Here is a 26,680-nt window from a genome sequence, read left to right on the forward strand (position 1 = left end):
GAAGGGGAAGGTGGAAGGAAACAAGATAAATAACATTTTAAATTTCACTTTAAAAAACTGTTTAATGCTTTCCCTGCAGGAGACACGTGCCCTTTGAAATGGCAAAATCTAAGAAGCTCTGGGAAAGCAATTATTAAAAAACCAGCCAAGGAAGGGGCCACCATAGGAAAAGCATAGTGCGATGGGTTCTGGAAAGGGTTCTGGAAACCCTTCCTGGAAAGCTTGCCACCCAGGCTGCCTTACAGAGGGAAACTGTTTATATGATAAATTGGACTTTCTCAGAACCACACGCAGCATCAGTTCCTCAATCAGTTCCAAAATTACCTCAAACCTCACCACTCCTTATTCTTGAGGCAAAGCAGAAAGCACTGGCCACAGCATGACTCACTGGATCTCAATGGAAGAGTTGAGAGATCTCCATCTCCACCTTCTATTTCCACCCAGATAAAGATTCCTGGAGACTCCTACCCTCCTCCACCCTCCCTGCTTTCCCAGCTTGAATACTCTTTCTGGGCACCTGCAAAAATTACTCTGCATAGAAAACTAGGGTCCTGGAGTAACTAGCCAGTAGGTGTGTGCGTTTGTTTCTTTTTTACCCCAATAAATATCTACCTACTTAAAAGAGGGCAAAAATATTATTTTCTCTTTAAAAATGTAAGCAGTTGAACAAAACAGAAGGGCTACTAATAAGCTGTTATTTAACATGTGCAAAGGACAAGAAATGTAGGGGCTCCGTGTCATAGTGTATGTGTTTGTACTGATCCACAGAAATGCCTTCTCAAGGTAACCCAAGTCCATCTTGGTGCCCAATCCAACTGTCTTTTCTCTCTCTCACTGCAGTGTGATACATTACTGTCTGTCCCATCTCAAAGGTAGTGTCTTCTTCCTAACAGCAGTTACTCCCCAGTGCAACAGGGCTCCTCGTGGAGTGCATTGATTCTCATCGTCTCAAATATCCCTCCGCACAAAAAAGTCCCCGGCTGGGTCTCCAGACTTCTATCTACAAGAGGGTAAGGAACCAATAGGATACCTGACAGTTACTATAAGCAAGGCAATGAGCCATTTGATTTGAGGCAATTGCTTTTTTGCTCTTCCAAACAACCCTATGAGAGAGGGGTTAACATTCCCATGCTACATGCAAGGAAACAGACGCCCCAAGCAGTAAGTAGCAAAGGCAAGATGCGAACCAAAGTCTCTATGATTATGAACTCATTCAAACATCACGGGTTCTTCACACTTTCTCCCTAGTGACTTACTCGATATTTCCACATGTTATGTTTAAATGGCAACAGAATGCCATTTATCTGAATTCATCACTAAAAAGACATAACTGAATTCATCACTAAAAAGACAAACAGTTGGAGGGTCCTCCGTATCCACGGGTTCTGCATCCGCGGATTCCCAACCGTAGATCGCAGATAAGAAGGGCTGACGGTACGATGCCATTTTATACAAGGGACTTGAGCATCCAGGGATTTTGGTATCCACAGCGGTCCTGGAACCAATCCCCTGTGGATACAAAGGGAAGACTATACAATTTTTGTTAATGGCCACCTTCTCTTAGCATCAAAGACTAAAACACTGGAGCTATTTTTCACCTGACATATTTCCTATAACCAATTTGGTCACAAATCTCTCTCTGTCCCCCACTTCCTCCCAGGCTATTATAGTTATATATGTGAACTCATTCAATCTTCACAATCATCTCCTATACTATGTATTATCTCTATGTTACTGATTTAAAAAAAAAAAAAAAAGTAAATCGCCCAAGGTCTTCTAATTGCAGTTCCTGTCTTTATTGACCCCCACCCTTACTATGCTTTTCTCCTCCCCCTTCTCCATCCCCCCCGCCCCGCCCCCCGAAATTCAAATGCAGTAAAGGAAAGGAGGGAAAATAGCTAGGGATGCTGGGAGCACCTTAGAGCCTTTCAGGGAAGGCTGACCCGTCCTTGGCAATCCACAGAACCCACCCATAGGCAGATGAAAGCTGGGACAGGGCTGGGCTGGGCAGTTCTAGCGGAGGGTGAGAACCGGATCCGGGAAGCTGGAAATGAAACAAGGATGCATAGGCTCTCATCCCAACCCACGGACGCTTCGAAGTTCCCCACAGTGAAAAAGAACAACTGTTTAATGTTTTTCTATAGGGGACCACAGTGTTTGATCATAGTGTGACTTTCCCAGAAGCCTTCCTTGGAACATAGCCACTGACAGAGAATAAGTGGGGAACACAGTGGGAAACGGTTATCACCTTACAACCCTAGACCAGGGTCCCCAACCCCCGGGGAGCGGCAGACCAGTAAGGGGTCACACAGCAGGAGGTGAGCAGCAGGTGAGCGAGCAAAGCTTCATATGCCGCTCCCCATGCTTGCATTACCACCTGACCCATCTCCCCCAGCATCCCCCCCCAGCATTCCCCACCCCTCCCCATCCCCTCCCCCATCTCCATCCCCCTCCCCTCCCCGTCCCCTCCTCCTCCCCTCCCCACCATCCCCACCCCCATCCCCCCACCCCTACCCTTCCCCCATCCTCCCCCTCCCCCGTTGGAAAAATTGTCTTGCACGGAAACCTGTCCCTGGCGCCAAAAAGGTTGGGGACCGCTGCCCTAGACAATGTTCTCAGAAGCTGAAAGTTGCCTTCAGACCACAAACTACTGTCCTAGAATTGTGTGGACAAGAATGGTGTTCCTGGGGCAAATAACCTGGACTTCTTTGCTTCTTCCTCCTGCCCCTGACTGGGAGGGTAGGGGCAGGATAGGCTGCCACGCCTGCTGGGAAGACGACCCGAGGGACGGAGACTTCCCCATCTGTGTGAGGAGGTACATTTTCCTCAGATGACAGAAGTCCAGTTTACCAGGCTAGCACCTCAGTGAGACTCCACTTCCTTCTCTTCTGTGGGCTTTTTGGATGGGGTAACTCCTTTTAGTTTCCCCACCAAAAAAATGGTAACATTTTAAACAAGTAGGGGCACTCAGCGAGGTATTTCATTTCCCAACAGTTCTTGGTAAGTGAAGCGACGCCGTACAAAGGACGGAAAATGGCTGCTGATGTGCCAGCTAAGAAATGATAATAATAACAATGATAATGATGATGATGATAAAAAGTTACTCTTAGGGCTTCCTTGGTGGCGCAGTGGTTGAGAGTCCGCCTGCTGATGCAGGGGACACGGGTTCGTGCCCCGGTCCAGGAAGATCCCACATGCCGTGGAGTGGCTGGGCCCGTGAGCCATGGCCACTGAGCCTGCATGTCCGGAGCCTGTGCTCCGCAACGGGAGAGGCCACAACAGTGAGAGGCCCGTGTACTGCCACAAAAAAAAAAAAAAAAAAAAAAAAGTTACTCTTAGCCCTGACAATGATTACAAATTACGAAAGAGATACTTCTCACTAGGTAAACGTTGAGTGCAGACTTTCTCTGGTCCACAGTTACTTCTTAATGATGAAACAGTTGATTAAAAAGCATGGATTCACATGCAAGTTCTAAAACGTCGGGTATGCCCACATCCACTTAATGGCCCGGTGTACCCCTCACAATGAAGGGGTGGCACGAAGACACAGGGGTACCTCACGCTGGGGAAGAACCCGGTCACTGATTTTATTTATTTATTTATTTATTTATTTATTTGCGGTTCGCGGGCCTCTCACTGTTGTGGCCTCTCCCGTTGCGGAGCACAGGCTCCGGACGCGCAGGCTCAGCGGCCATGGCTCACGGGCCCAGCCGCTCCGCGGCATGTGGGATCCTCCCGGACCGGGGCACAAACCCGTGTCCCCTGCATCGGCAGGCAGACTCTCAACCACTGCGCCACCAGGGAAGCCCCTGGTCACTGATTTTAAAAGCAGAAGTGTCATGAACTGGTGTGTGTTTAGCAGGGTGGGGACTAGGGTGAGCAAAGGGGAGTCAGCGCACGAAAGCAGGCACTGTTGTCTCCTGAAAGCCAACCTCCACTCCCACGGAGAGGGCCCCAGGGCAGTCCTGCCCACAGCCAGGGCTCTGCACATACTCTCACTAGTGTCTCTGAGCATTTTCCTTCCTTGGTTCATCCCGGAGAGAGGAGACGACCATATACTGGGTAACTACACTTCTTCATACGTCCTTCAGACGCCCAGGAAAGGGAGGCCATCAAATGTGCTGGGTAAACACAACAGGCTCAGTGTTGGGCAGGGCCTGGGGAAGGAGTGGCCATAAACGCCCTTACCCTCTTGTAGAAAGAATACACAGCACAGTATCTTTAGACAGTCATGTGGAAATAGGGATCAAAACTTCAGTCACCAGGGCTTCCCTGGTGGCACAGTGCTTGAGAGTCTGCCTGCCGATGCAGGGGACACGGGTTCGTGCCCCGGTCCGGGAAGATCCCACATGCTGCGGAGCGGCTGGACCCACGAGCCATGGCCACTGAGCCTGCGCGTCCGGAGCCTGTGCTCCGCAACAGGAGAGGCCACAAGTGAGAGGCCCGCGTACCGCAGAAAAAAAAAAAAAAAACAAAACACTTCAGTCACGGGACTTCCCTGGTGGTCCAGTGGTTAAGACTCCGAGCTCCCAAGGCAGGGGGCCCAGGTTTGATTCCTGCTCAGGGAACTAGATCCCACATGCTGCAACTAAGACCCTGCACAGCCAAATTAATAAATAAATAAATATTAAAAAAAAAAAAGAACTTCAGTCACACAGACCAATATATAAACTGTTAACTAAACTAAATAAAAATAAAATGCATACCCTCTTTGATCCAGCCATTTTATTTTTAGGAATTTACCTCAAGATCTACCAAGGATGCCAAGATGTAAGTAGAAGGTTGCTCACTGTAACAAAGTCTGTAATGAGGAAAACTGGACATATGGATTAGAGACCGATTAGAACATGGCACTCCCTGCAGGTGTTCCACACGGTCATTGAAAGCAATCTGCCTGTGCTGACTTGGAAGATCTTCAAGATCCCCAGTTTCATGAAAATAGCAGTCAATACGTGGATTTAGTATTCAAGGACTGCTCTTGCCTAAACTTCTTAAAACATATGTGTTGGGACTTCCCTGGCGGTCCAGTGGTTAAGACTTTGCCTTCCAATGCAGGGGGTGTGGGTTTGATCCCTGGTTGGGGAGCTAAGATCCCACATGCCTCGCGGCCAAAAAACCAAAACATAAAACAGAAGCAATATTGTAACAAATTCAATAAAAGACTTTAAAAAAATAAAGGACACCAAAAAAAATCTTTAGGGCTTCCCTGGTGGCACAGTGGTTGAGAATCCGCCTGCCAATGCAGGGGACACGGGTTTGAGCCCTGGTCCAGGAAGATCCCACATGCCGTGGAGCAACTACGCCTGCGCACCACAACTACTGAGCCTGTGCTCTAGAGCCCGCGAGCCGCAACTACTGAGCCCACGTGCCACAACTACTGAAGCCCGCCCGCCTAGAGCTCACGCTCCGCAGCAAGAGAAGCCACCGTCGTGAGAAGCCCAAGCACCGCAACAGAGAGTAGCCCCCGCTCGCCACAACTAGAGAAAGCCATGTGCAGCAACGAAGACCCAAAGCAGCCAAAAATAAATAAATAAATTTTATTTAAAAAAAAAAATCTTTAAAAAAATTAAAAAAAAAAGACGTGTTATAATTGTTTTCTTGAAAGATACACAAGGTTCCATTGGGGAGAAGGCCTGGGGTTTGGGGAGAAAGGTGACTTTTACTCTCCATTTTAAACTTTGCTGCACAGTTTACTTTTTTATTGCTGTTTTAAACCATATGAATGTGTTAGTAAAATTTAAAAATAAATAGAAATGTTGAATATGATGCCAATACTATCAAGCATTTTCTGGGGGTGATGATTTCTGGAAAACCTGCGACTCAAATGTCCCCAATGTTGTAAGCGTATCACCGCAAAAGGCAGATAGACCATATTCTTATTGTCAACAATGGACAATGGGTAATGCTCTGGCCTGACGAGCTGAGCTTGTTTTTTAATGGGATTTTCTGTCCCAGTGAGTCGTAACAGGAAAGGCTTGGAACTATCTGTTAGACATTCATCTTTTAATCGACAGTCTGGGTATTCTACCTTTAGCAGTTCTGCTGTTTGCCTGGAATGAAACACTTCCATTGCAAACGATGGGGGAAAAAAAAAAAAATCAACCATAAATATTTGTTTGTCTACGTGCCGGGCATAGTAAGCCAGCATTGGGCTTGCAATGTGTTTCAACTTTATGGAACTTAGACCCCCCACTATTTTGGTGGTATGAAGATGGATGTCTGAAGCAAGCATTTGTGGGTGCTGAGCTGCAGTGAACAGAGTGCAAGGAAGGGGTGTTTCTGGAAGAGGTGGAGGGTAGGAGTGGGAGTGTGCAGTCAGGAGCCCACAAACACCCCTATTCCCCTCAACCTTTAAGGTAAATGGAACTGACTTTTACTGAAACCATAAATATACACCGAAGCTTTACAGCTCATTGAATTCTCACAACACCTGCAAGACATGAATATTACAATCGCACTGTCCCTATTTTACAAATGGGTAAAGTGAGGTCTGGGATTATAATGTACCACGTTGCCTCTGCTCGGAGGGGCTGGGGATGGAAAAGTACATGCGGGGCTGGCACACAAAGCAGGAGCACAGGAGGCTCAGTGAATGTAGAGGATGTGTTTACTGGTCTCAGTCACGTAGGTACATGTGACCTGATCAAAAGTTGAATATTTGTGTAGCATTTCCATATACATGGCTTCAGTTAATCCCTGGGACAAAGGGCCAGCGCCAAGACTTGTCATCAGGACTTCTGGCTTTCTTTTCTTTGCTCTTTCTGCTACAGCACAGCTCACTTCCGATACCATTATCAAGGCCAAGTGTAGACACTGGCTCCAGGATCACTAGATCCAGTGGTTTCTAAGCCAGGGTTGGCTAGAGTCACCCTTCCTGGAAGTGACTAGAGCAACCCTAATTTATCATCTAAACCGAGACACTCTGTGTGCAGAAGGGGATGTTGTGAATAATAAAGCTGGAACAAGAGGCATCAACTGGGACTGTCTCAGGCCACATGGTTGTATCTGTGACCAGCTTGATCCCAGAAAAGTTATGGGCAGCTCTCAAAGACCAGCCCTCCCAGCAAGATCCTCAGGGTCTCCCACAAATCACTCAGCTTCTCTGAGGCTCTCGGGGCTTCTCAGCAGCCTGCTCAGGAGAAGGAGGTTCCTGACATTACATTGCCCCCAGGGGACAATCATACCAACCCCCAATCCCTCTAGGGGTAGAGTTGGTTTTACATGATGACATGATGACATGATGACATGATCTGGGGGCAAAGTGTGGATGGTACACACCAGGCTGGCAACACTGGCTGGACTAATTGATTGGGGGAAGGAAAAAAGGTTTGGGGGGAAAAAAAAAAAAAACAAGAGATGGTCAGGAGCCCAAATTTGGTTTTAATTGCATATGTGATATTATTTATATAAAACGATATCTCTATGTGACAATACAGTTGTTAAAATGATGCAGTTATTTATCTAAGTGTACTTTCTGTAGGGTTTTATTTCTCTGCTGAGTAAATATTTATAAAATGTGCACACACATATACAGTTCTTTTCAGTGAAAAAGAAACTAGATCAAATACTTTGTACAATGAAATATATGTATAAATGACATTTTCCCCATATTCTCGTTATTCCATGTCAGCTTTGTTCACCCCAGTTTGCAGCTATAGTAAACTCTTCTTTAAATAACAATGGGCCCCTAGCAGGAAAAGAAACTCCCTTTCTTTCACTTACTCTGACTGAAATGTGGCTCCCAAAAGGATGGATTTTTTATATCAATGAACAGTTCGAAGCTAAGATGTTATAAATGAACAGTTAACATACTCCATCAATTCTAAGATGCATTTTTTTCATACTTCTAACAATGTGAAACTAGGACATGTCTTACAACCAATGTTGTGTCACAGCTCAACTCATAACCAGTAGCATCTTAGGCTTGATAAATTGTGGCATGAAACACTTCCAAAGAGCCAGGCCCCCCTTCCACGCACTTTACAAATGTGAAGTCACTGAATATCATCAAGATATTATAAAGCTTCAGTTATTCTGGAAGCATTGTACCATGTATTAATGTCACTTCAGGAACTGTACAGTGGTTTTACTGGTGAGGTTGATGATTGCCCAGTTCTGGAGGCTTTGCTGTGATCATTTTTGTAGCTGTTGCTTCCACGCCCCCGTCCCAAACAGGATGAGGGTGAGTGTCCTGGCTGACAAGCAGCTCCCATCAAGCTGCCCACACCAGACCACAAGTTTGCAAAGCAAGGTAATCTCCTCTTCGACCTGTAAAGGCATGTTCCATTTGGACGTCTTTCAATCTAAAAATTCCTTCAGTATTAAGACCATTGAAGCAGGAGACCCCCTTCCCTCACTGCTGCCCCACAGGTGATATGTCCTCCCCAGTGGATTACACTGAGCTCTGGCCTTCATTTGCATATACTATACTCCCATGTTTCCTAAACCTCATTTTCAATAACTTTTACAACTCTTCTATATCCAAGTTGCACCACCCCTATGCGTCACATTTTTATATAAACTGTCCTTTTTAATTTGGCTAAAGCCTAAACAACTATCTCCATAAAATCACCAGTTTTACTTCTTCAGTGTGTTAAATAATGAAGATAGGGCTTCCCTGGTGGCGCAGTGGTTAAGAATCTGCCTGCCAATGCAGGAGACGTGGGTTTGAGCCCTGTTCAGGGAAGATCCCACAGGCCACGGAGCAACTAGGCCCATGCGCCACAACTACTGAGCCTGAGCTCTAGAGCCCGCGAGCCACAACTACTGAAGCCCATACACCTAGAGCCTGTGCTCCGCAACAAGAGAAGCCACCGCAGTGAGAGGTCCGTGCACCGCAACGAAGAGTAGCCCCCGGCTCGCTGCAACTAGAGAAAGCCCGAGCACAGCAACAAAGACCCAAAGCAGCCAAAAATAAAATAAATAAATTTATTTAAAAAAATAATAATAATGAAGATAAACGATTTTAAGTACACGACATGGGGTCAGACACACTGACCTTACCATGCACCTTGCTGCCATATCCCACACGTGGGGACCCGCTATCCCTCTCTACTGGGCCCATTTCCGCCAATTTCAAGTCTAGCCATAGAGAATTTAAATGGCTTCTATTTCCCAGACGTATTTTTCTCTGCCGTGGAAAAAACTCACCTGGCAAGACTAGATCCCCCTTTCGGTAGCAGATGAGAGGCTAGGTTTCGTTTTCACAAGTAGAAACTACTCTGAATTCATGTCCCAAATCCCCTGCACTTTCCATCAGGGGTCCCCAGGGCCCTCCCTTTAGTCCTCTTGCCTCAGAAAACAGCCACACGTGGGACATTTTATCGGTCCCCTGGGTGAGGGCTTGTCCTGAGGCTGACGAGGAAATTCTCTCTTGGGCACCTGCAATTTATTCTTTCTCTCTAGGGAAGCACTTTCTGCAAGTATTATCAGCCCTGTTCTATCGTTCTTCCTCTCAATCTTTAGGAAATCTAGGGCAGTGGCTCTCTCCCCAGGGGAGAATATTCTTCTTGTACAACAGCTAATTCTCATTACATACCAGCACTGTTTGCAACCGTTTTTTTTTGTTTTTTTTTTTGGCAGTGCGCGGGCCCCTCACTGCTGTGGCCTCTCCCCTTGAGGAGCACAGGCTCCGGACGCGCAGGCTCAGCGGCCATGGCTCACGAGCCCAGCCGCTCCGCGGCATGTGGGATCTTCCCGGACCGGGGCACGAACCCGTGTCCCCTGCATCGGCAGGCGGACTCCCAACCACTGCGCCACCAGGGAAGCCCTGTTCGCAACATTTTATACATGAAAATTTATTTAGTCCTCACAACCTTACCAGGCAGGAAAAATGAAGCACAGAGAAGTTAACTAACTTGCCCAACCCCAGAAGCTGGGCTTCAAATTGAGGCCGATCGGCTCTCAAATCTTTGCACTTAATCATTATACCCATTGCGTCTTGTGATAAGCAAGTGGATGTGGGAAACAGCAATAATGCTAGAGATAATAGTAATTGCTTTATTGCATGTTTAGTAATTGCCACGTATCAACTTTTTTTATCCGCACAACAGCGTGAAGCAGATACTTTTATTATTGGTACATAGGGTACCGTGTGCAAAGCCCAGCATCTAGGAGCCCACAGAGCAAGCAGGCTGGCCCTACATGGCCTTGGGAGCACATCTACTCCCTGCCGAGTCCCCAGCCTGCAGGGCAGTGTCTGGCCCACGGTCGTGGCTCAATCAGTACTGGTTGGGCCGATGAATTCCCAGTGGCTTTGGCTCATCTCAGAACCAGGTGTATGTCACTGTGGCAGCTGTCAGTGGGGTAAATGGGGGTCCTGGGCCCAGAGTCTGCCCCAAGGAAAAAAGAAGTTTCTAAAGCTTTCCTAATGCCCCCAGCCCAGAAGATCAAACGGAAGAGATGTTGCCCTGAAAGACAATTCTCCTCCTCTTCACTGTCCACTGTCAGACAGGTAAGGAAAACAGGCTAATTTTGACCACAGGGTGAGGACATTTCAAGCTACAAGATAAAATGAATCAAATGGTTGAAATCCCATTATATGACAAATGCTCATTTTACTTCTGCCTCTATTTATATTTTAATCAAACAAATGACGAAGAGTCACACTAACGTCTGCCTCTGTCTTTTCAGCTGCAGCTCTGCTAGTTTGACAACATGTCAAGCATTTATCAGTCCCTTCAGGGACCTCCCTGTCGTCACTCCTGTTTTCAAGTACAAAGGTTGGGGAACACCATTCTTCTTGCTAATCCAGCAGTTTATTACAATCAACAGACTTGGGTTCAAGTATAAGCTCTGTGACCTTGGCAAGGTCAGTTTCATGGAATTTAATTCTTCACAATTCAGGTAGTCTATTAAATTTATATGTAAATGTGATTTAGTTTTTTGCACCTCTACTGACAGGACTTTCATTAATAGATTCATAAACCAAGAAAACAAAATCCTATCAGACTACGTGTCATAATTTTTGGTTTGAAAAGTACAGTCCCTGAAGCAATGGTAGCTGTTCAGTAAATTTTTTTAATTGAATTAAGAAGTCAAAGTAATGATGCAGACCAGCTGGAAACACCGGGACTGATGGTTCTTATTCATGTTATTAACTGAAATGGAAAGAGAAACAGGGAGATAATAGAGCAATTCCTTGTCACTTAAAATGAACTATTCCTCTGTACTATGGAAGAAATTCTAATTTAAACACCGTTCTGTGGAAAAGAAAAATATGTAAAGACTTAGCAGACTGCAGCAGAATTGATATCAACCTAATTAAAAAGTCTTCCAGGACTATCATTCACAGCATCTTCCTGCACTGATTACAAAATATGTATTATTTATGTCATGCAAAATGTTGGAGGTATGACAACACAAGAGAATCAACTCATTTGATGTTTTTTTAAGTTTAATTTTACTTTTTCTGAAAAATGAACTGTTTGGGCATATCTGAAGGAGAAAACTCAGGATGTGTGCTTCAGAATGTGATAGGTGGGGAGAAGGGAGTGTGATCAGGGGTCTGATCAGGGGTGTCTTGGAGGAACGGGCAGCCTTTGTCGTGGATTAGCCATGGGGGATACTAAGTCCAGGATAGAAGCCGAGTGCAGGGGCGAGGGGCGTCCCCCAAGCACCACAGTCACTAGCCAACGACGAACAAAGAAATACAGAACTGAGAAATGCCTTCAGCACCTTCCCCTGGTTTGGGCGTGGGCCCAGCTAGACCCTTTGCTTGCTTGATCTGGCCTGAGCTGCAGCACAGTGACGCCACGTTCCTCTAGGGGCAAAATGCAGCCATAAGGCATTTGTCCAGGAGCTTTTAGGGTACAAACCAGACATGTTCACCAGATCCAGAGAGATCTGGGACCACAGAGAGGCTGGCCGTCAGGGAGGCAGAGAGGAGGGTTCTGTGGGCACATCGCAGGGGGAGAAGCCACCAGAGCACCCCTACATGGCACTGCGGGTCGGTGTCCCCAAGAGTCCTGCAGGCTCAGGACAGCTCCACGTGCGAAGATAAACACTGGGTCCAACCTCTCACCCCTTTTATCACCTGGTGGAGGACACAGGACCCACCGAGCCATTTCTTCTCATGACCCAAACCTTCACACTTCAGCAAGTATGTCTCCTGTTATCAGCTTCTCTCTCAGAAACCACAGCTGAACTGCGGAAGGCCAGTGCCAACTAAAAAGGAAGCCTGAGGCTTCCCTGGTGGCGCAGTGGTTGAGAGTCCACCTGCCGATGCAGGGGACATGTGTTCATGCCCCGCTCCGGGAAGATACCACGTGCCGTGGAGCGGCTTGGCCCGTGAGCCATGGCCGCTGAGCCTGTGCGTCTGGAGCCTGTGCTCCGCAACGGGAGAGCCCACAGCAGTGAGAGGTCCGCGTACCGTAAGTAAGTAAGTAAGTAAAGTAAGTAAGTAAGTAAGTAAATAAATAAATAAATAAATAAAATAAAAAGGAAGCCTGTCATGAACTACAGTAAGGGCCACTTGAGTCACGGACTGATGCCTTACAGGCAAAAAAGGGAAGGGGTTGAAACAAACTACAAAGGAAGAGGGGTAAGGAAGGGGCATAATACTTCTACGTTTACATTCTGAATCCGAACATGTTATAGCTGGAAGGGGCCTTGCCTATTCATCAACCAGTCCAAAGCTCTTACTATACAGATGCGGAGTCTGAGGCCCAGAGAAGCTGTACGTGTCCATGGTGCAAGCTACTTGGCAGCAGAACCAGGACTAGAACTCGAGTTTTCCAGCTCCCAGTCCAGCCCTGGGTGGCCCTCTACCGCCAGCCCCTCCCCAGCAAGCCTGTATGTAGCAAAGGTTTTGATCACCCACAAAAGTTCTGGGAAAAACAATCAAATGAGTCTAGGCATTTAAATATTTTAAATTATTCAAATAAACATTATCATTTGTGAACCACGACCTTCTGGCAATCAGACTGCATAAAGGCACTGGTGTCCATCCAAATAGTAAATATTTGAAGAGCTTAATTTCTTCCTAGGTTTTAATAGTAAGATAAATGTAGGGCTTCCCTGGCGGCGCAGTGGTTGAGAATCTGCCTGCCAATGCAGGGGACACGGGTTCGAGCCCTGGTCTGGGAAGATCCCACATGCCGCAGAGCAACTAGGACCGTGAGCTACAACTACTGAGCCTGCGTGTCTGGAGCCTGTGCTCCGCAACAAGGGAGGCCGTGACAGTGAGAGGCTCGCACACCGCGATGAAGAGTGGCCCCCGCTCGCCGCAACTAGAGAAAGCCCTCGCACAGAAACTAAGACCCAACACAGCTAAAAATAAATAAATAAATAAATAAATTACATTAAAAAAAAAAGATAAATGTAAATAGAAGTTTTAATATCTGCTTTCTAGTGGGTTATCTTGTATGCAAAGGTGCATGGAGTCGGCACTTTGGGGACCACTTTCCCAATACCCCTTGCCTTCTACCCAAGACACAGGCCTCTGTTTAAGGAGGAAAGAAAAGTCAAAGCATTGGCTTAAAAATCGGAAACAAGTGGGTAAAGGAGAAAGGCAATCTCCAGAAAACGTGGGGAAATGCCCACAGAAATTGGAAAGCTGTAATCTAACTAGAGATCTCTGTAGAATTCCATGTGCTCCTTCCAGTAGTAACTTTCGTCTGCCAGAATCACTAAAATTGAAAACAAAACACAAGTTAACCATATCTGATGTGATTATGAGGCCAGGGTGGGTCACACCAGCTTAAAGTTCACAACTCCATAGAAAATCCAAGAGAAGTTTCTGTGATTGTTACCCACTGCTCATTGTGTTCTGTGAAATATAGTACAGCATCAAAAAGGCAACCCACGTCATCTAGAGGTGTGGTCCACAGTGGTCAGGGAACAAGGAACGAGCACTGCTTCTCCTGACACCTACTATGTGCCAAGCACTCTGTTAGGTGCTTTGTTTCATTTGTTTTCAAAGGAGTTGTAGAATTGGGGGGGTACCATGATCCCCATGTAACAGATGAAAAACTTGGCCAAAGAGAGTCATGGAGTCCAGATCTGTACTGGTGGGTTTGGAAACCCACAGCACCTTCCGTGAAGGCGGTGGAAGACAAACAAAATGGATTCCCCACTCTGTGAAAGTGGGCCAAGGGAGCCGTTCTCTGATAGCAAGGTTCCAAATGCAGTGCCTGGAACTGCCTTTCAGGTCCCAGGTGGCAAGATGGATGAAGTATTAACCTCGGCTCGGCAACAGAGATTGCTGCTCTCAACAGGGGCGTTTTAGGCACAGGGAGGATTGACTCCTGCAAAGATAATGGGTGTCGTGAGAGGCCTCAGTGAAGTGGAGAGGCCAAAGGGTTGGAGCCGCCCTGTGACACTGGGCCTCTGCCTTCAAAGGACTCAACGGCCAATTTCAGGGCCAGAGCCCCACACCTTGGTCTTCAGTAAGGGCAGGCTTCTCATTCAAAATTCTTTTGGGACCAGATAGATGATGGTTTTCCTTTGTGGCAAAGGTGCCTCTCAACACAATAAAGACACTCAGGTTAAAAATAACCTCACAGGGCTTCCCTGGTGGCGCAGTGGTTGAGAGTCTGCCTGCCGATGCAGGGGACATGGGTTCATACCCCGGTCAGGGAGGATCCCACATGCCGCGGAGCGGGCTCGCTGAGCCTATGCTCTGCGATGGGAGAGGCCACAACAGTGAGAGGCCCACGTACTGCAAAAAAAATAATAATAACCTCACAGAAATTCTCGCTCAGCCAAAAAGATCCCAACTAGGGATCCGCTGGAGGAACCTGTTACAGAGCTTCCAAAGCCAAACCACAGCCGCTCCCAGCCCTGCAAAGAGCGGGTAACAAACTCTGGTCTTCCTTGTACTAGGGACGGGAATGAGCGTCAAGAGGGCTGGAATTGACACACAAATGATCCCAAAGCAGTAATAACAGAAATCACTTTATGCAAGAACTGAGACAAACCGAGGCTGCTCTCAGTGTTAGGTAGAGAAGAGTGTGCCCACCCAGTTAGACAGAAAACAGCGTGCTCACTTTGGGGCAGGACAGTGAATAGAAAATCAATGTCAACATCACCGCCTCACAAAGATGGCTGTGCTCAAAACCTGCCAGCAAGACCACAAGTGGATTTGCAAAAACATTTGCATGGCTTCTGGTTGCAGAAATGCTGCAAGGATTCGTGCTGCAGTCTGCTCCCAAGCGCACAGAAGTTCCTTTCTACCCGAACCCTGAGACCCAAAATATGAGGAAACGTAGCGCCAGCAGTTCTAATGTTCTCCCTGGCTGTGACCCCTTCTCTTCCTGGGAGTTGGGCCAAAAGCACAGTATTACTTACTGATCAAATAACCAACACCCAAAGATACCTGGGAGTGACCACGCATCAATTAAGGTTCACTGGAATCAAAAGCAAAATGGAGTCACCATTTGCTTGATGGAGGTTGGCTGGGTTTAAGGTACAGAAGTATCTTAGCTTTGCACTTAGAAGAAAAGCTCATTTCAATTTCTTTTTTTTTTAAATTGGGTGCAGCAAGAAGAGTACAAGGTTAGAAAAGAGACAAAGAGCTTGAGATCCTGAGAAAGATAAAAGGCAAATGATTTAAATTAAACATACGGGAAACATTAAAGAAGGGAAGGGCATGAAACAACCCTAGAGATATAAACATACAACAAAGAAAAGTTGTTTGATCATGGGGTAAGCCGTGTGAATAAATAAAATACCGTAAATGCACTAAAGGAAAAAAAAATTAAAGAAGAAAAAAGTTTCTTTCCAACCTCCATTCTAAGGAAACCACAGTTCTTTTGCTTGGTACAACTACTGCTCACATGCTTAACAGCTAAATTCAGCTTTGAAAACCCTCTGTAACATTCTCTAGTTTTTTTTTTAAAAAAATGTAAGTGAACCAGTCATTTACTATCAGAGGATAAATTCTGTTTAGTGGGTGGGTTTGTTTTGAGTAGCTGTGAATAAGGGCAAGGGTGATTTTATTTTTTTTCCTGTCATTTAAATTTTCTCCCTTAAAAAAAAAAAAAAAAAAAAAACTGTGGCTGTCTTACAGGCAAATCGATCGAAGAGTGGTTTGAATATTTTTAAACAAACCCAGTTTGTGTTTCCCTTGTCTCTAAATCAAAAGCCCATACCACCTTTTCTCAAAGGTATTTCTGTAGCACTTTCTGGCTGAGTTTGTACACCCCTATAGAATTGTTACTATTATTTAAACTTCCATGAAATGCACTTCAACTGGCAGGCATGTGCGTCGTGAAATTAAAAGTGTGTTACGGGAGAAACAAACCTTAAGTTGGGCACAAGGATGAACAACGATGTGCAATGCTACAGATGGCAGCGGGAGCCTGAAACAATGTATAGTTCCCTTCTATTCTGTTTTGCCCCATTGTGTTCTGAATAGACCAATCACTGCCCAGCTTCGGGGCCCCACCACTGAAAGGCCCCATTGTAAGTGATATGCTTTCAGAGCAGAGTGAAGGTTGCTGTAGTAACCTTCCCCATGAATTTCCTGACCAGGGTGATGAAAATCGCAACTGAACTGTGACAGGACTACAGTTACAGACAAGACGGCACATGAACAGGGGCCTCCCCATTTAGGGGGTCTTTTTTTTATCTGAACATAACCCACTACCTGCTGCTTAAATCATCCACATAGCCAAAGAAGGGACTGAATTTCTAGAAGCCAGAGCTTGAGGAGTGAACCTGTACAGTATCTTCCCCTAGACTGGGGGGGGTGGGGGGGTGGGAAAATGGGAGTTTGCAGACCAAGGGGAGTTTGGGGTCCCACAGTTCATGACTTGTTTCAGCCACCATGTTTGCTGAGTTGAGAATGCACTTTTCTAGAGCTGAGCAGGGGCTGCACGGGTACCCATGGTCCAAATAGCACAAGCAAAGAATAAACCCGCACACCGTTGGGAGAAAACAGTTCAGGATTCGGCATATAAAGAGTGCCCCTTTTATATGAAGAAAAGGCAGTCACCCCAATTTCCTAGATGGAACATTAAACCAGAATGAAAATCCCTGTCCAGTGAGCTCTACTGAGGGCTCACTATGTACCAAGCAACATTCTAAGGTCTTTACATGTATTAAATCATTTAATGGTGTCAGCAAACCTATAAGGCCAGCATTATTGTTAATCCCCATTTTAAGGACGAGGAAGCCCTGGCAGAAAGAAGTTACATCCTTTGCCCCAGATCAACACCAGTGAACAAATATTCTGCTTCCAGAATCTACACTCGTAATCCCTTCTTTTTTGTAGTTGTTGTTTGTTTTTGTTTTTTGTGGTACACGGGCCTCTCACTGTTGTGGCCTCTCCCGTTGCGGAGCACAGGCTCCGGACGCGCAGGCTCAGCGGCCATGGCTCAGGGGCCCAGCCGCTCCGTGGCATGTGGGATCTTCCCGGACCGGGGCACAAACCCGTGTCCCCTGCATCGGCAGGCGGACTCTCAGCCACCGCGCCACCAGGGAAGCCCCGTAATCCCTTCTTCATTGAGCTTTTTCCACATAGGCACTGGGCATTTGGATCTGGAGTTCTGGAGCTTAGCAGCAAGAAATGGGCCAGGAGTCCACCATTGGCTACTACAAGTTCTCATCACGGGCACGAGCAGGATTGTGCAGAACAGGGAGCCAACGGTAGGTAAGAAAACTGAGGATGGGAAGCATTTCATCTGTTTGTTCATTCATTCATTCATTCCAATAGTTATGTGCCTACCAGGAGTCAAGCGCTATTCTAAGCACTGGGGTATAATGCCTGCAGACCATACAGACAAGACTTTGGCTCTCATCAAGCTTACTTTCTCATTGGTGAGGCAGAAAACCAACAGATGGAACAGAGAGACAGGAAAAAGAGAGGCGGCCACAGGAAAGCCAGAAGGGCAAGCTGAGCACTTGGGACAAGAAACAGACAGCCAAGATGGACTGCCCATCAGAGGGCGCAGCCCAGGTCACACAGAAAAACTGTCCTTCTTCCAAAGGGCACGGGCCCAAACTACTTTAGTCAGATCCTCATCCAGTAAGAGAACCAACACCACCTCTTATTTGTATATTGCTTCCAGTGTCTCGCTACTTCGCCATTCATCATCCCATGTGAGCCCTAAAGCGACTCAGCAAGGCAGGCAGTGAGCAGGAATAATTATCTCCATTTTACAGTGTGGACAGGCTGCCAGAACTTCCCTGATACTTTAGAGGACCCCAAAGGAATGGTGGAGATGCGGGGAGGACTGAAAAGCTAATTTGTGGTTGCGCTCACAGCTTTGGGGAATGTCCCTCTGTTTATCTGTCTAGCATGATAATGGCTATGTCATTTATTGCTGGGTTATTATTAAGCCAGGCTGTGAGTCGCTCTGTGTGCTGGATCTCGCCTACTTAGAAAGAAAGAGGGGGCAGGAGGAGGGAACCAGAAGCAGAGGCAGAGCCAGGCTGCTTTTAACCGGGAGACAGCGGGGGTAGGGACAAACAGCTCTTTAAAAACACAATTTCTAAGCATACTTAAAGGTAGAAATTCCAGCCTAAGAGCCTCTTTGCTTGGTAACGCACCACCCTTAAGAAAGGGCAAAATTATCAAGACATAGTAGAACAGGAGACGTCAGGCTGCGGATGAAGGCCTACTCCGTGCCAACTTCTAAGTAAGACGAGGAATTACAGTAATTCAGCCCACAGCCACTTCCCATTTTAACTGATGTTTCCTGTTTTCTATGCTAGGCATCATAAGAATATTCAGAACCAGACCCGGAGTTCACAGGCCGTCCCTTCACTGGGGTACATTCTTTTCTGTTCACTCATCGCATTATGGGCGACTTTACAACCCAAAACAGATCTGTTTTCCTACTGACCTCAATTTGCGGCCACCATTACTGTTGCTGAGAGAATTCTTGGCTCTCTGGGGCTGAGATGCGGAGAAGAACAATCTCACCTAGCAGTTCCCTGGGCCTGCTGCCCTTGAAATAAGAGTCTGGACCTGTTGGTTGGTGTCTCTGCAGGAATCATCCACATCCGGCCATTTGACTTAGGAGTAAGGGTGAGGGGGCAGGAGGCGGCCAGAGGTCTCTTTCCAGCCCTTTCAGCTGATTGCTGACCCATCCCAGGGTAGATGAAACAACTGGGCATTTTGTTCAATTTGTTTTTGATGGTAGGATAATGAAAGGATGGTTTTTAAAAACCTTTTAGTTTGAAATAATCTCAACATTTCAGAAAAGTTTTAAAAAATTCTTATACTCTACCAATCTGTAACATTTTGTCACATTCGCTTCCCCTCTGTCCCTCTCTCTGTGTGTGTGTGTGTATATATAGGTTTTTTTTTAATCTAAACCATTTAAAAATAGGTTGTATACATCATGCCCTTTTATTCCTTAATACTTCAGTATGTATTTCCTAAAAAGGGAATTTTCTTATATAACCAGAGTAAACAACTTCAGGAAATGTCACATTAATACTTTTTATCCAAGTCAATATTCCAATTTCATCAATTATCCCAATAACGTCCTTTGACAAGATTTTTTTTTTTTCCTGGTGCAAGATCACATATTGCATTTAGTTTTTGTATTTGTTTAGTTTCCTTTAATTTCTAACAGCTTTTTAGCTTTCCTTTGTCTTTTACGATGTTGGCATTTTAAAGAATTCGGGCCAGTTATTTTATAGAATCTCTCTCAGTTTGGGTTTGTGTGATGTTTTCCTCATAATAGATTCAGCTTTTGCATGTTGGGCTAGAACTCGAGTCAAGTGATTTTGTGTCCTTCTCAAGGTATCACGTCTGGAGGTACATCATGTTTGTGGGTGGTATTCATTTTTATCATTTCATTAAGTACTGTCCCATTTCTCCACTACATAATTTCTGTTTTTTTATTCCTATTTTAACTGCTAAGCAATTTGTGGGGAGATAAAAATTTGAGACTATGTACCTATTCTGCACCTCATCAAACTCTGACAACCAGCTGTGACAGAATTAAAATTTTAAGCCCAGTTATTTGGCACTCAGGGAGAAGGCATTATTCTCAGGAGCTGTGTGTTTCAGACAGACAAGGGCTTTGGAGCATCTCTGTGGGCTTCTCAGAGATGTGGTAGCTGGTTTCCTCACACCTGCTGGGTTCCAGATAGGCTGAGCGGGTAGGGGGCTGCCTTCCTCATCTGTGACACCAAGTTCCACCTCCACAGGGTGTGAAATAATGCACTCCTAGAAGTTGAACTGAAAACCAGAAGTATGAGTCAGGGTGATTCTTTTTTTTTTCAGGGTGATTCTTAATGGCCCAGACAGCCCCGTAGAAAAAGATGCATACACGGAAATCAGGTCTGTCCGTATGCAAAGCTGTTATGTGTGAGACGTTTGTCTCTGGTTCCCTCCATCAAGGTGCCTATGAGCCTCATTCCCCACGCCAATCTCGTCCCTCCTCTCTACTTTAGCTGCAGTGCTGCTGAATGAGTATCTATTTAAAAGGTGGACATGAAGTCGGTCCTTTTGGACCAGAGAGCTTAAAGCCAGGTGGGGACAAGTGGATCAAGGGCAAAGAACAACGTGGTGAAAAGGATGAAATCCAACTGAGCAGCTCAAAGAGGCTGCCCACAATTGTTCTTGAGCCACAAAGAGGGAAGACCTTCTTTATGCCCTACCTTCCATTGCAGCCATTCTCGTTCCCACGAGGGAGTCTGCCACCACCTGAGATCGCCAACATTTTCTTTTGGCTAAAAATGATTGTGTAAAAATATTACCTCATAGGACTTTATTATACAAGAGCTACCAGTAGATGGCCACTTCCACAACCAGAATGGCTGGGACAGAACCTTAGAAAGAAGCCCGAACTGTCTCTACAGCAAATTAGCACAGAAAGGAAGACCAGGGAGCTTATTCGGCAACCGAAGATTCTCTTGCCCTGTCAATATTACACAAGCCTGGAGCCCCTTCCTGAAATATATTTGTAGGCTAGTGATTTTTTTTTTTTTTTTTTTTTTGCGGTACGTGGGCCTCTCACTGTTGTGGCTTCTCCCATTGCAGAGCACAGGCTCCGGACGCACAGGCTCAGTGAGCCCGCTCCGCGGTACGTGGGATCCTCCCGGACCAGGGCACGAACCCGTGTCCCCTGCATCGGCAGGCAGACTCTCAACCACTGCGCCACCAGGGAAGCCCCTAGGCTAGTGATTTTTAATAACGACTGCTGAAACACCATTAGAAAAATTAAAGTTTTTAGGTAAAAAGTTTACATTTAAGAATTTTCTGGGACTTCCCTGGTGGCACAGTGAATAAGACTCCACGCTCCCAACACAGGGGGCCCAGGTTCAATCCCTGGTCAGGGAACTAGATCCCACACGCATGCTGCAACTAAGAGTTTGCATGCCACAACTAAGGAGCCCTGGAGCCACAACTAAGGAGCCTTGGAGCTGCAACTAAGACCCAGTGCAACCAAATACATAAATAAATATCTTTAAAAAAAGAATTTTCTTCTCTTAACTAGAGTAATGGGCTATAAAGTATACTCCAAAATTCCTAAAGATTCATAAACATAAATGAGAATTGGCATCGATAATAGTAATTTCAGGGGTGGGTTCGTGCCCCAGTCCGGGAGGATCCCGCGTGCTGCGGAGCAGCTGGGCCCATGAGCCATGGCCTCTAAGCTTGCGCGTCTGGAGCCTGTGCTCTGCAACGGGGGAGGCCACAGCGGTGAGAGGCCCGCGTACCGCAAAAAAAAAAAAAAAAAAAAACCCACGTGTGCTGGGGCAAAGTGAGAATAGCATTGACATATATACACTACCAAATGTAAAACAGTTAGCTAGTGGGAAGCAGCTGCATAGCACAGGGAGATCAGCTTCATGCTCTAAGACGACCTAGAGGGGTGGGATAGGGAGGGTGGGAGGGAGACGCAAGAGGGAGGAGATATGGGCAAATATGTACACATGTATGCATATGGTTGATTCACTTTGGTGTACAACAGAAACTAACACAGTATTGTGAAGAAATTATACTCCAATAAAGATCTATTAAAAAAAACAAACAAAAAACACCTCTGCTAGGTACTGTGCCAGGCCCTGGGGATATACTGATTTTATTATTTTTTTAAGACAGAATGGTTTACCAATTAATTACCTAAATATGCAGTGGTAGTTCCAGAATGAATTTTGTTGCCATAATGTTCAATTCTTTCATTACGTAAAAATACTGAATGCGCTGGTGACTACTAAAAAAAAGAACGCAAATGCACTTCACACCTAGTTGTGATATATTACCCCTGCCTGCCAGGTAAGCTGAGAAGACAGAAATCATTGATCTTCGCAGACGACTGAATTCTAACCTGATGACCCCATTTCCAGAACTCTGTAGTTAATTTCGTTTTAGAAACACCAGCCCAAACTCTGTCAGACAACAATCAGCTATAATCATCATTTATGCCATTTAAATGAAGTTGACTACATTTTCTCTAAAAACTGTTCTCTTCCACCTCAAACACTGCTTATAAAAAAATCTTAATGCCCAGCGGTAAGACTCAGCAATTTGGTGTGAGGTATACGATACTATCTCCCACCTGGCATAAGGTTTTAAATATCCTAACTGGAATCTCTAAATCTTTAATGTAAGAGCTTTGCCACATATACTTTGTTGCCACTGAGAAGCTGAAAAGGCATTTGAGCAACTGTTTCCTACAGATCAATTAGCTACAATATAATTTATCATCAAGTAAAGCCCAGGCATTAAATGCCTGGGCTTTGGGTCCCCTTGAATCTCTCCTAGATAATCTACGGCAGCTCTTCCCAACCAGTAGGTCTGACAAGACCAGTCCTTGGAGGAAGGCTGAGGGTGGACTGGGCTTTCCTGTTCTCAGGGCTCTGTCCGCCCTGCCCACACCGAAGGCCATCCCCTTTCCTAACTCTTTATGGGCAAAAGACACCACCAAAAGTTTAAACCATTCAACAGTGTCCACCACCACTCTCACTCACCCATCCTTCCCACCCACCCCTCTCTCTGACTTAATCACAGGAGGAAGTGAATCTATCTCTGATGCTGTCACAGTTTTTAAAATCTGGAAGTGGGTCACATGATGTAAAAGGAAGTTGACGCTGGTTGAAGACAATAAGGTAGCTGGCAGATCTAGAAACCCATGATGGCTTACTAGCTATAAGCCTTCCAAGGTTCTAATTTAAAAAGAAATTCCAAAAATGCTCACCTTGGGTTGGAGGTATGGTTATGAAGAATGTGGGTAGGCTGTTTTGAAGGGCTCATAGACTAACTCTAAGGGAAATTCAAATGATAAAATCACAATCATAACAAGAGTAACAGAAATAACAAACTCTTTGAGAGGTCTTATTTTATACTTTTTTTTTCTCTTTACATTTTAGCAGTGACAGCATACAAATCCTCAGAATTTGTTTAAAATGTCTCCTTGGGACTTCCCTGGAGGTCCAGTGCTTAAGACTCTGCACTTCCAATGCAGGGGGCGCAGGTTTGATCCCTGGTCGGGGAACTAAGAGATTCTACATGCCATGGGCAGCGCGGCCAAATATATATATATATACACACACACATATATATATGCATATATATACACACATATATATACACATATATATGTGTGTGTATATATGCATATATATATATCCTCAATTAAGGACCTACATTAGTTAATGTACACAACAGCCCAGGAAGCATTCTCTTCAAAGGAAAATGTGGACTCCAAATTACTATGTATATGGACATTTGAGCACTTAAAAATAAGTTCCCCACTTATATTATGACAACTTGGCAGTCACTAGAGTTTACCTTCTCTTTCCTCTGAAATGTCCTCGTTCCTAGGAAATCTTATCCCCCTCGGCTGCAATCTTGAAGGCTACCCTTCATTTGTGATGCACTCATGCCCCTCAGAGATTTAACAGGAGCCTGGAAATTGGGTGAAAGCACTTGGGACCCTCAGCAGTGTCTTCAGGGCTAATGCTGGAGGCTATCATTTAAAATTGAGAAGATGCTCTTGGATGCTGGAAGGAATAAAGCGAGTAACGACCACTCTCAGCACTGGGGCCAACTGTCTTATCACTAAGTCCATATTCTGCCGCGACTGGGCAGAGGGCAAAAGCCCAGGACTGGGAGCTGGAAGAACGGACTCACATTTCCTCTTCGGCCACTTCTGGCTGGGTGGCCTGGGGGATTTACTTAAACTCCCTTGTTCCCACCCTCTCAGGGTTGTTAGTGAGGGATCAGTGAGATAAGAGAGAATCAGGGGTACCATTTAATCGATTAACTTCTCCCGAATTTACACCCTCACACTAATTATGAATACTTTGCAAAATGTACCTTCCCCCCATCCTCAAACCTGTTTCTAAAATAGTGCAAAGAACACCCAAAAAAAAGGGTAATGCTTCCACTGGAGGGAATGAGGATGGGATCTGGCTCAAACCTCAGGCAGGTCCCGGGCAGGATGAGCATCGATGTGGGGAAAGGTGAAGCAGAAAAAGGTTAGAAACAGTACACCTTGAAGTGAACAGAAACCATCGGCCAATGAAGAGATCCGTTAGCTAGTGAAGTTAGATTTAGGAGGTATCCAGATAGCTAAGGCGCTTTGCTAAATGTCTGCAGAGAGCGGTCAACCCCAAATATAGCTTCTATATGATTAACAGAGACATGCATCTGTCACCTTGATATGGCAGCATGCTACGAAAGCACGCTGACAAGGCAAGAGCAGCAGGGTAGTGTGTAGGGGTAGAAAAGGCCAGTGCTTACAGGTCGGACTACTTGAGCTGGGCAACCACAGAAGCCACTTAAGGCCACCTGGTCTCATTTTCCTCATCCACGAAAAGAGCGTCACAACCAAACTCAAAGGACCATTAAGAGAAATGTGCTAAACCTGGGACCCATCTCGAGGGCTGGGTTTGACATGCTGTCTTGACATTAATTAGATGTAAATACAACTGATTCTCTGACTTGACTGTGAGTGCCATGTGGACGGGGAAATCTGTCCCCTTTTCTCTGCATCCCCAGAGTCCACCTAGCACAGTGCTTGGCACCCCTCAGGGCTTGGGCTTGACTGATCTTATTAAATTTATAATAGAACAATGAGATGTAAAGTGCATTATAAACTGCATATACAAGGTCTGTACATATGTAAAGATAAGGTATTGAAGGCAAATAAGACTTTTGGCAATTCAAATATAAAAATGGTGTGGGAAGGTAAGGACCGGTCAAGGTATCTCCACTTCTGCCCAAGAGAAAATGACACTGTGGCCAGGGCACCTATGACTTTAGTCTGCTACCCTAGAGCATCTCTAGGGTGGAGAAAGGAAATGCTCTCAGCAGTTGTCTGGTGAGACTAGCCCTTAGCATCACTCCAAGCTAGCTACCATATTAACTGATTCGCACATAAAAGAAAATGTGACACCCTGGTTGGTTTTTCTAGAAACCAGCTTAACAGGTAAGCTCTGTGCTGCACAGAAAGCCTTCAATTTCAGATTCCAATCAAGTCTAAATCTGACTGGTAGAAGCAGCTGCCACCTTGATGAAATCCATTGTCCGAAACACAAAAGCGAGAGGCTACGGCGCCTTCTAGATTTCCCCTTGGAGTAAGCAGTGTAACCCACAGCTGGGTTATGTCTCCAAGTACTGGCACCGAGGCACAAACATCTCCTTTCATTTGGCCCTCTACAGACCTTGCAAGAGTGGTGGCCCAATTTATCATACACGCAACTGGCACAAAGTCAGCACTCTAATGCAGCCTGTTATACGAAAGCAGCCCTGCAGGCTCTCTCCCAATAAAATACGACCACCAGGAATATAATGGTTCCCTTCCTGAATATATGGCACTGCACAGCTAAGAGTTTTCACGTACATTATCCTATTGGAGTGATGGCTGAAGTCCAGTCAGTCCTCCATATCCGCAGATTCCACATCCACAGATTCAACCAGCTGCAGACCAAAAATATTGGGGAAAAAAAATTCCAGAAAGTCCCAAAAAGCAAACCTGAATTTGCCACATGCTGGCCTCTATTTACATAGCATTTGCACTGTACTAGGTATTATAAGTAATCTAAAGATGATTTAAAGTACAGGGAGGATGTACTAGGTTATATGCAAATACTATGCTATTTTAAATAAAGGAACTTGAGCATCAGAGGATATTGGTATCTGCAGAGGTCCTGGAACCAGTCCCCCAAGAGACAACTGCAGTTGTAAGGCAAGCATCTCTATTTCCATTTTCTAAATGAGGAAAGTAATGGTCAGGTACTTGTCCAAGGTCACATATAAAGCAAAAGGCAGAGTGGATTCTTACTCCACTGCTTCAGGTAGCCTCTTTTCATCTCTTCACAAAACTGGGGTGACAGTGACCCTGAGAAATAGTGAGCTGAAATATTTCTTAGTTCTAGAGTTTTCCTTTAGACTTCTGAAGCCCAGTGAAAATTTTACAAGGGCTGTTAAGAGAAAGGGCTGGGACTTCCCTGGTGGCGCAGTGGTTAAGAATCCGCCTGCTAATGCAGGCGGATTTGAGCCCTGGTCCGGGAAGATCCCACATGCCACGGAGCAACTAAGGCTGTGCGCCACAACTACTGAGCCTGCGAGCCACAACTACTGAGCCCACAGGCCACAACTACTGAAGCCTGCATCCTTAGAGCCCGTGCTCCGCAACAAGAGAAGCCACCGCAATGAGAAGCCCGCACACTGCAACGAAGAGTAGCCCCCGCTCACCGCAACTAGAGAAAGCCCGCGCACGGCAGCGAAGACCCAACGCAGCCAAAAATAAATAATAAATTTTTTTAAAAA

General features: G+C 45.7%; 1 protein-coding gene across 2 annotated transcripts in view; it reads right to left on the bottom strand.

Moving 5' to 3' along the window:
* The window catches only part of MYO1E (myosin IE), a 205,261-nt gene that overhangs the window by 119,381 nt on the left and 59,200 nt on the right, over positions 1 to 26,680 (bottom strand). Inside the window, exon 1 of one of the 2 annotated variants that reach the window (XM_082648353.1) lies at positions 1,257 to 1,322. The exons of the other annotated variant lie outside the window; for it this stretch is intronic. Coding sequence (XP_082504479.1) covers positions 1,257 to 1,271 — 15 coding nt within the window. The 5' untranslated portion in view covers positions 1,272 to 1,322. Of the gene's footprint in view, positions 1 to 1,256; positions 1,323 to 26,680 lie in introns of those variants that run through there. 2 annotated transcript variants of the gene reach the window in all.

The sequence above is a fragment of the Grampus griseus genome (assembly GCF_964374135.1).
Source record: "Grampus griseus genome assembly, chromosome: 2".
In the NCBI taxonomy this organism is placed as follows: domain Eukaryota; kingdom Metazoa; phylum Chordata; class Mammalia; order Artiodactyla; family Delphinidae; genus Grampus; species Grampus griseus.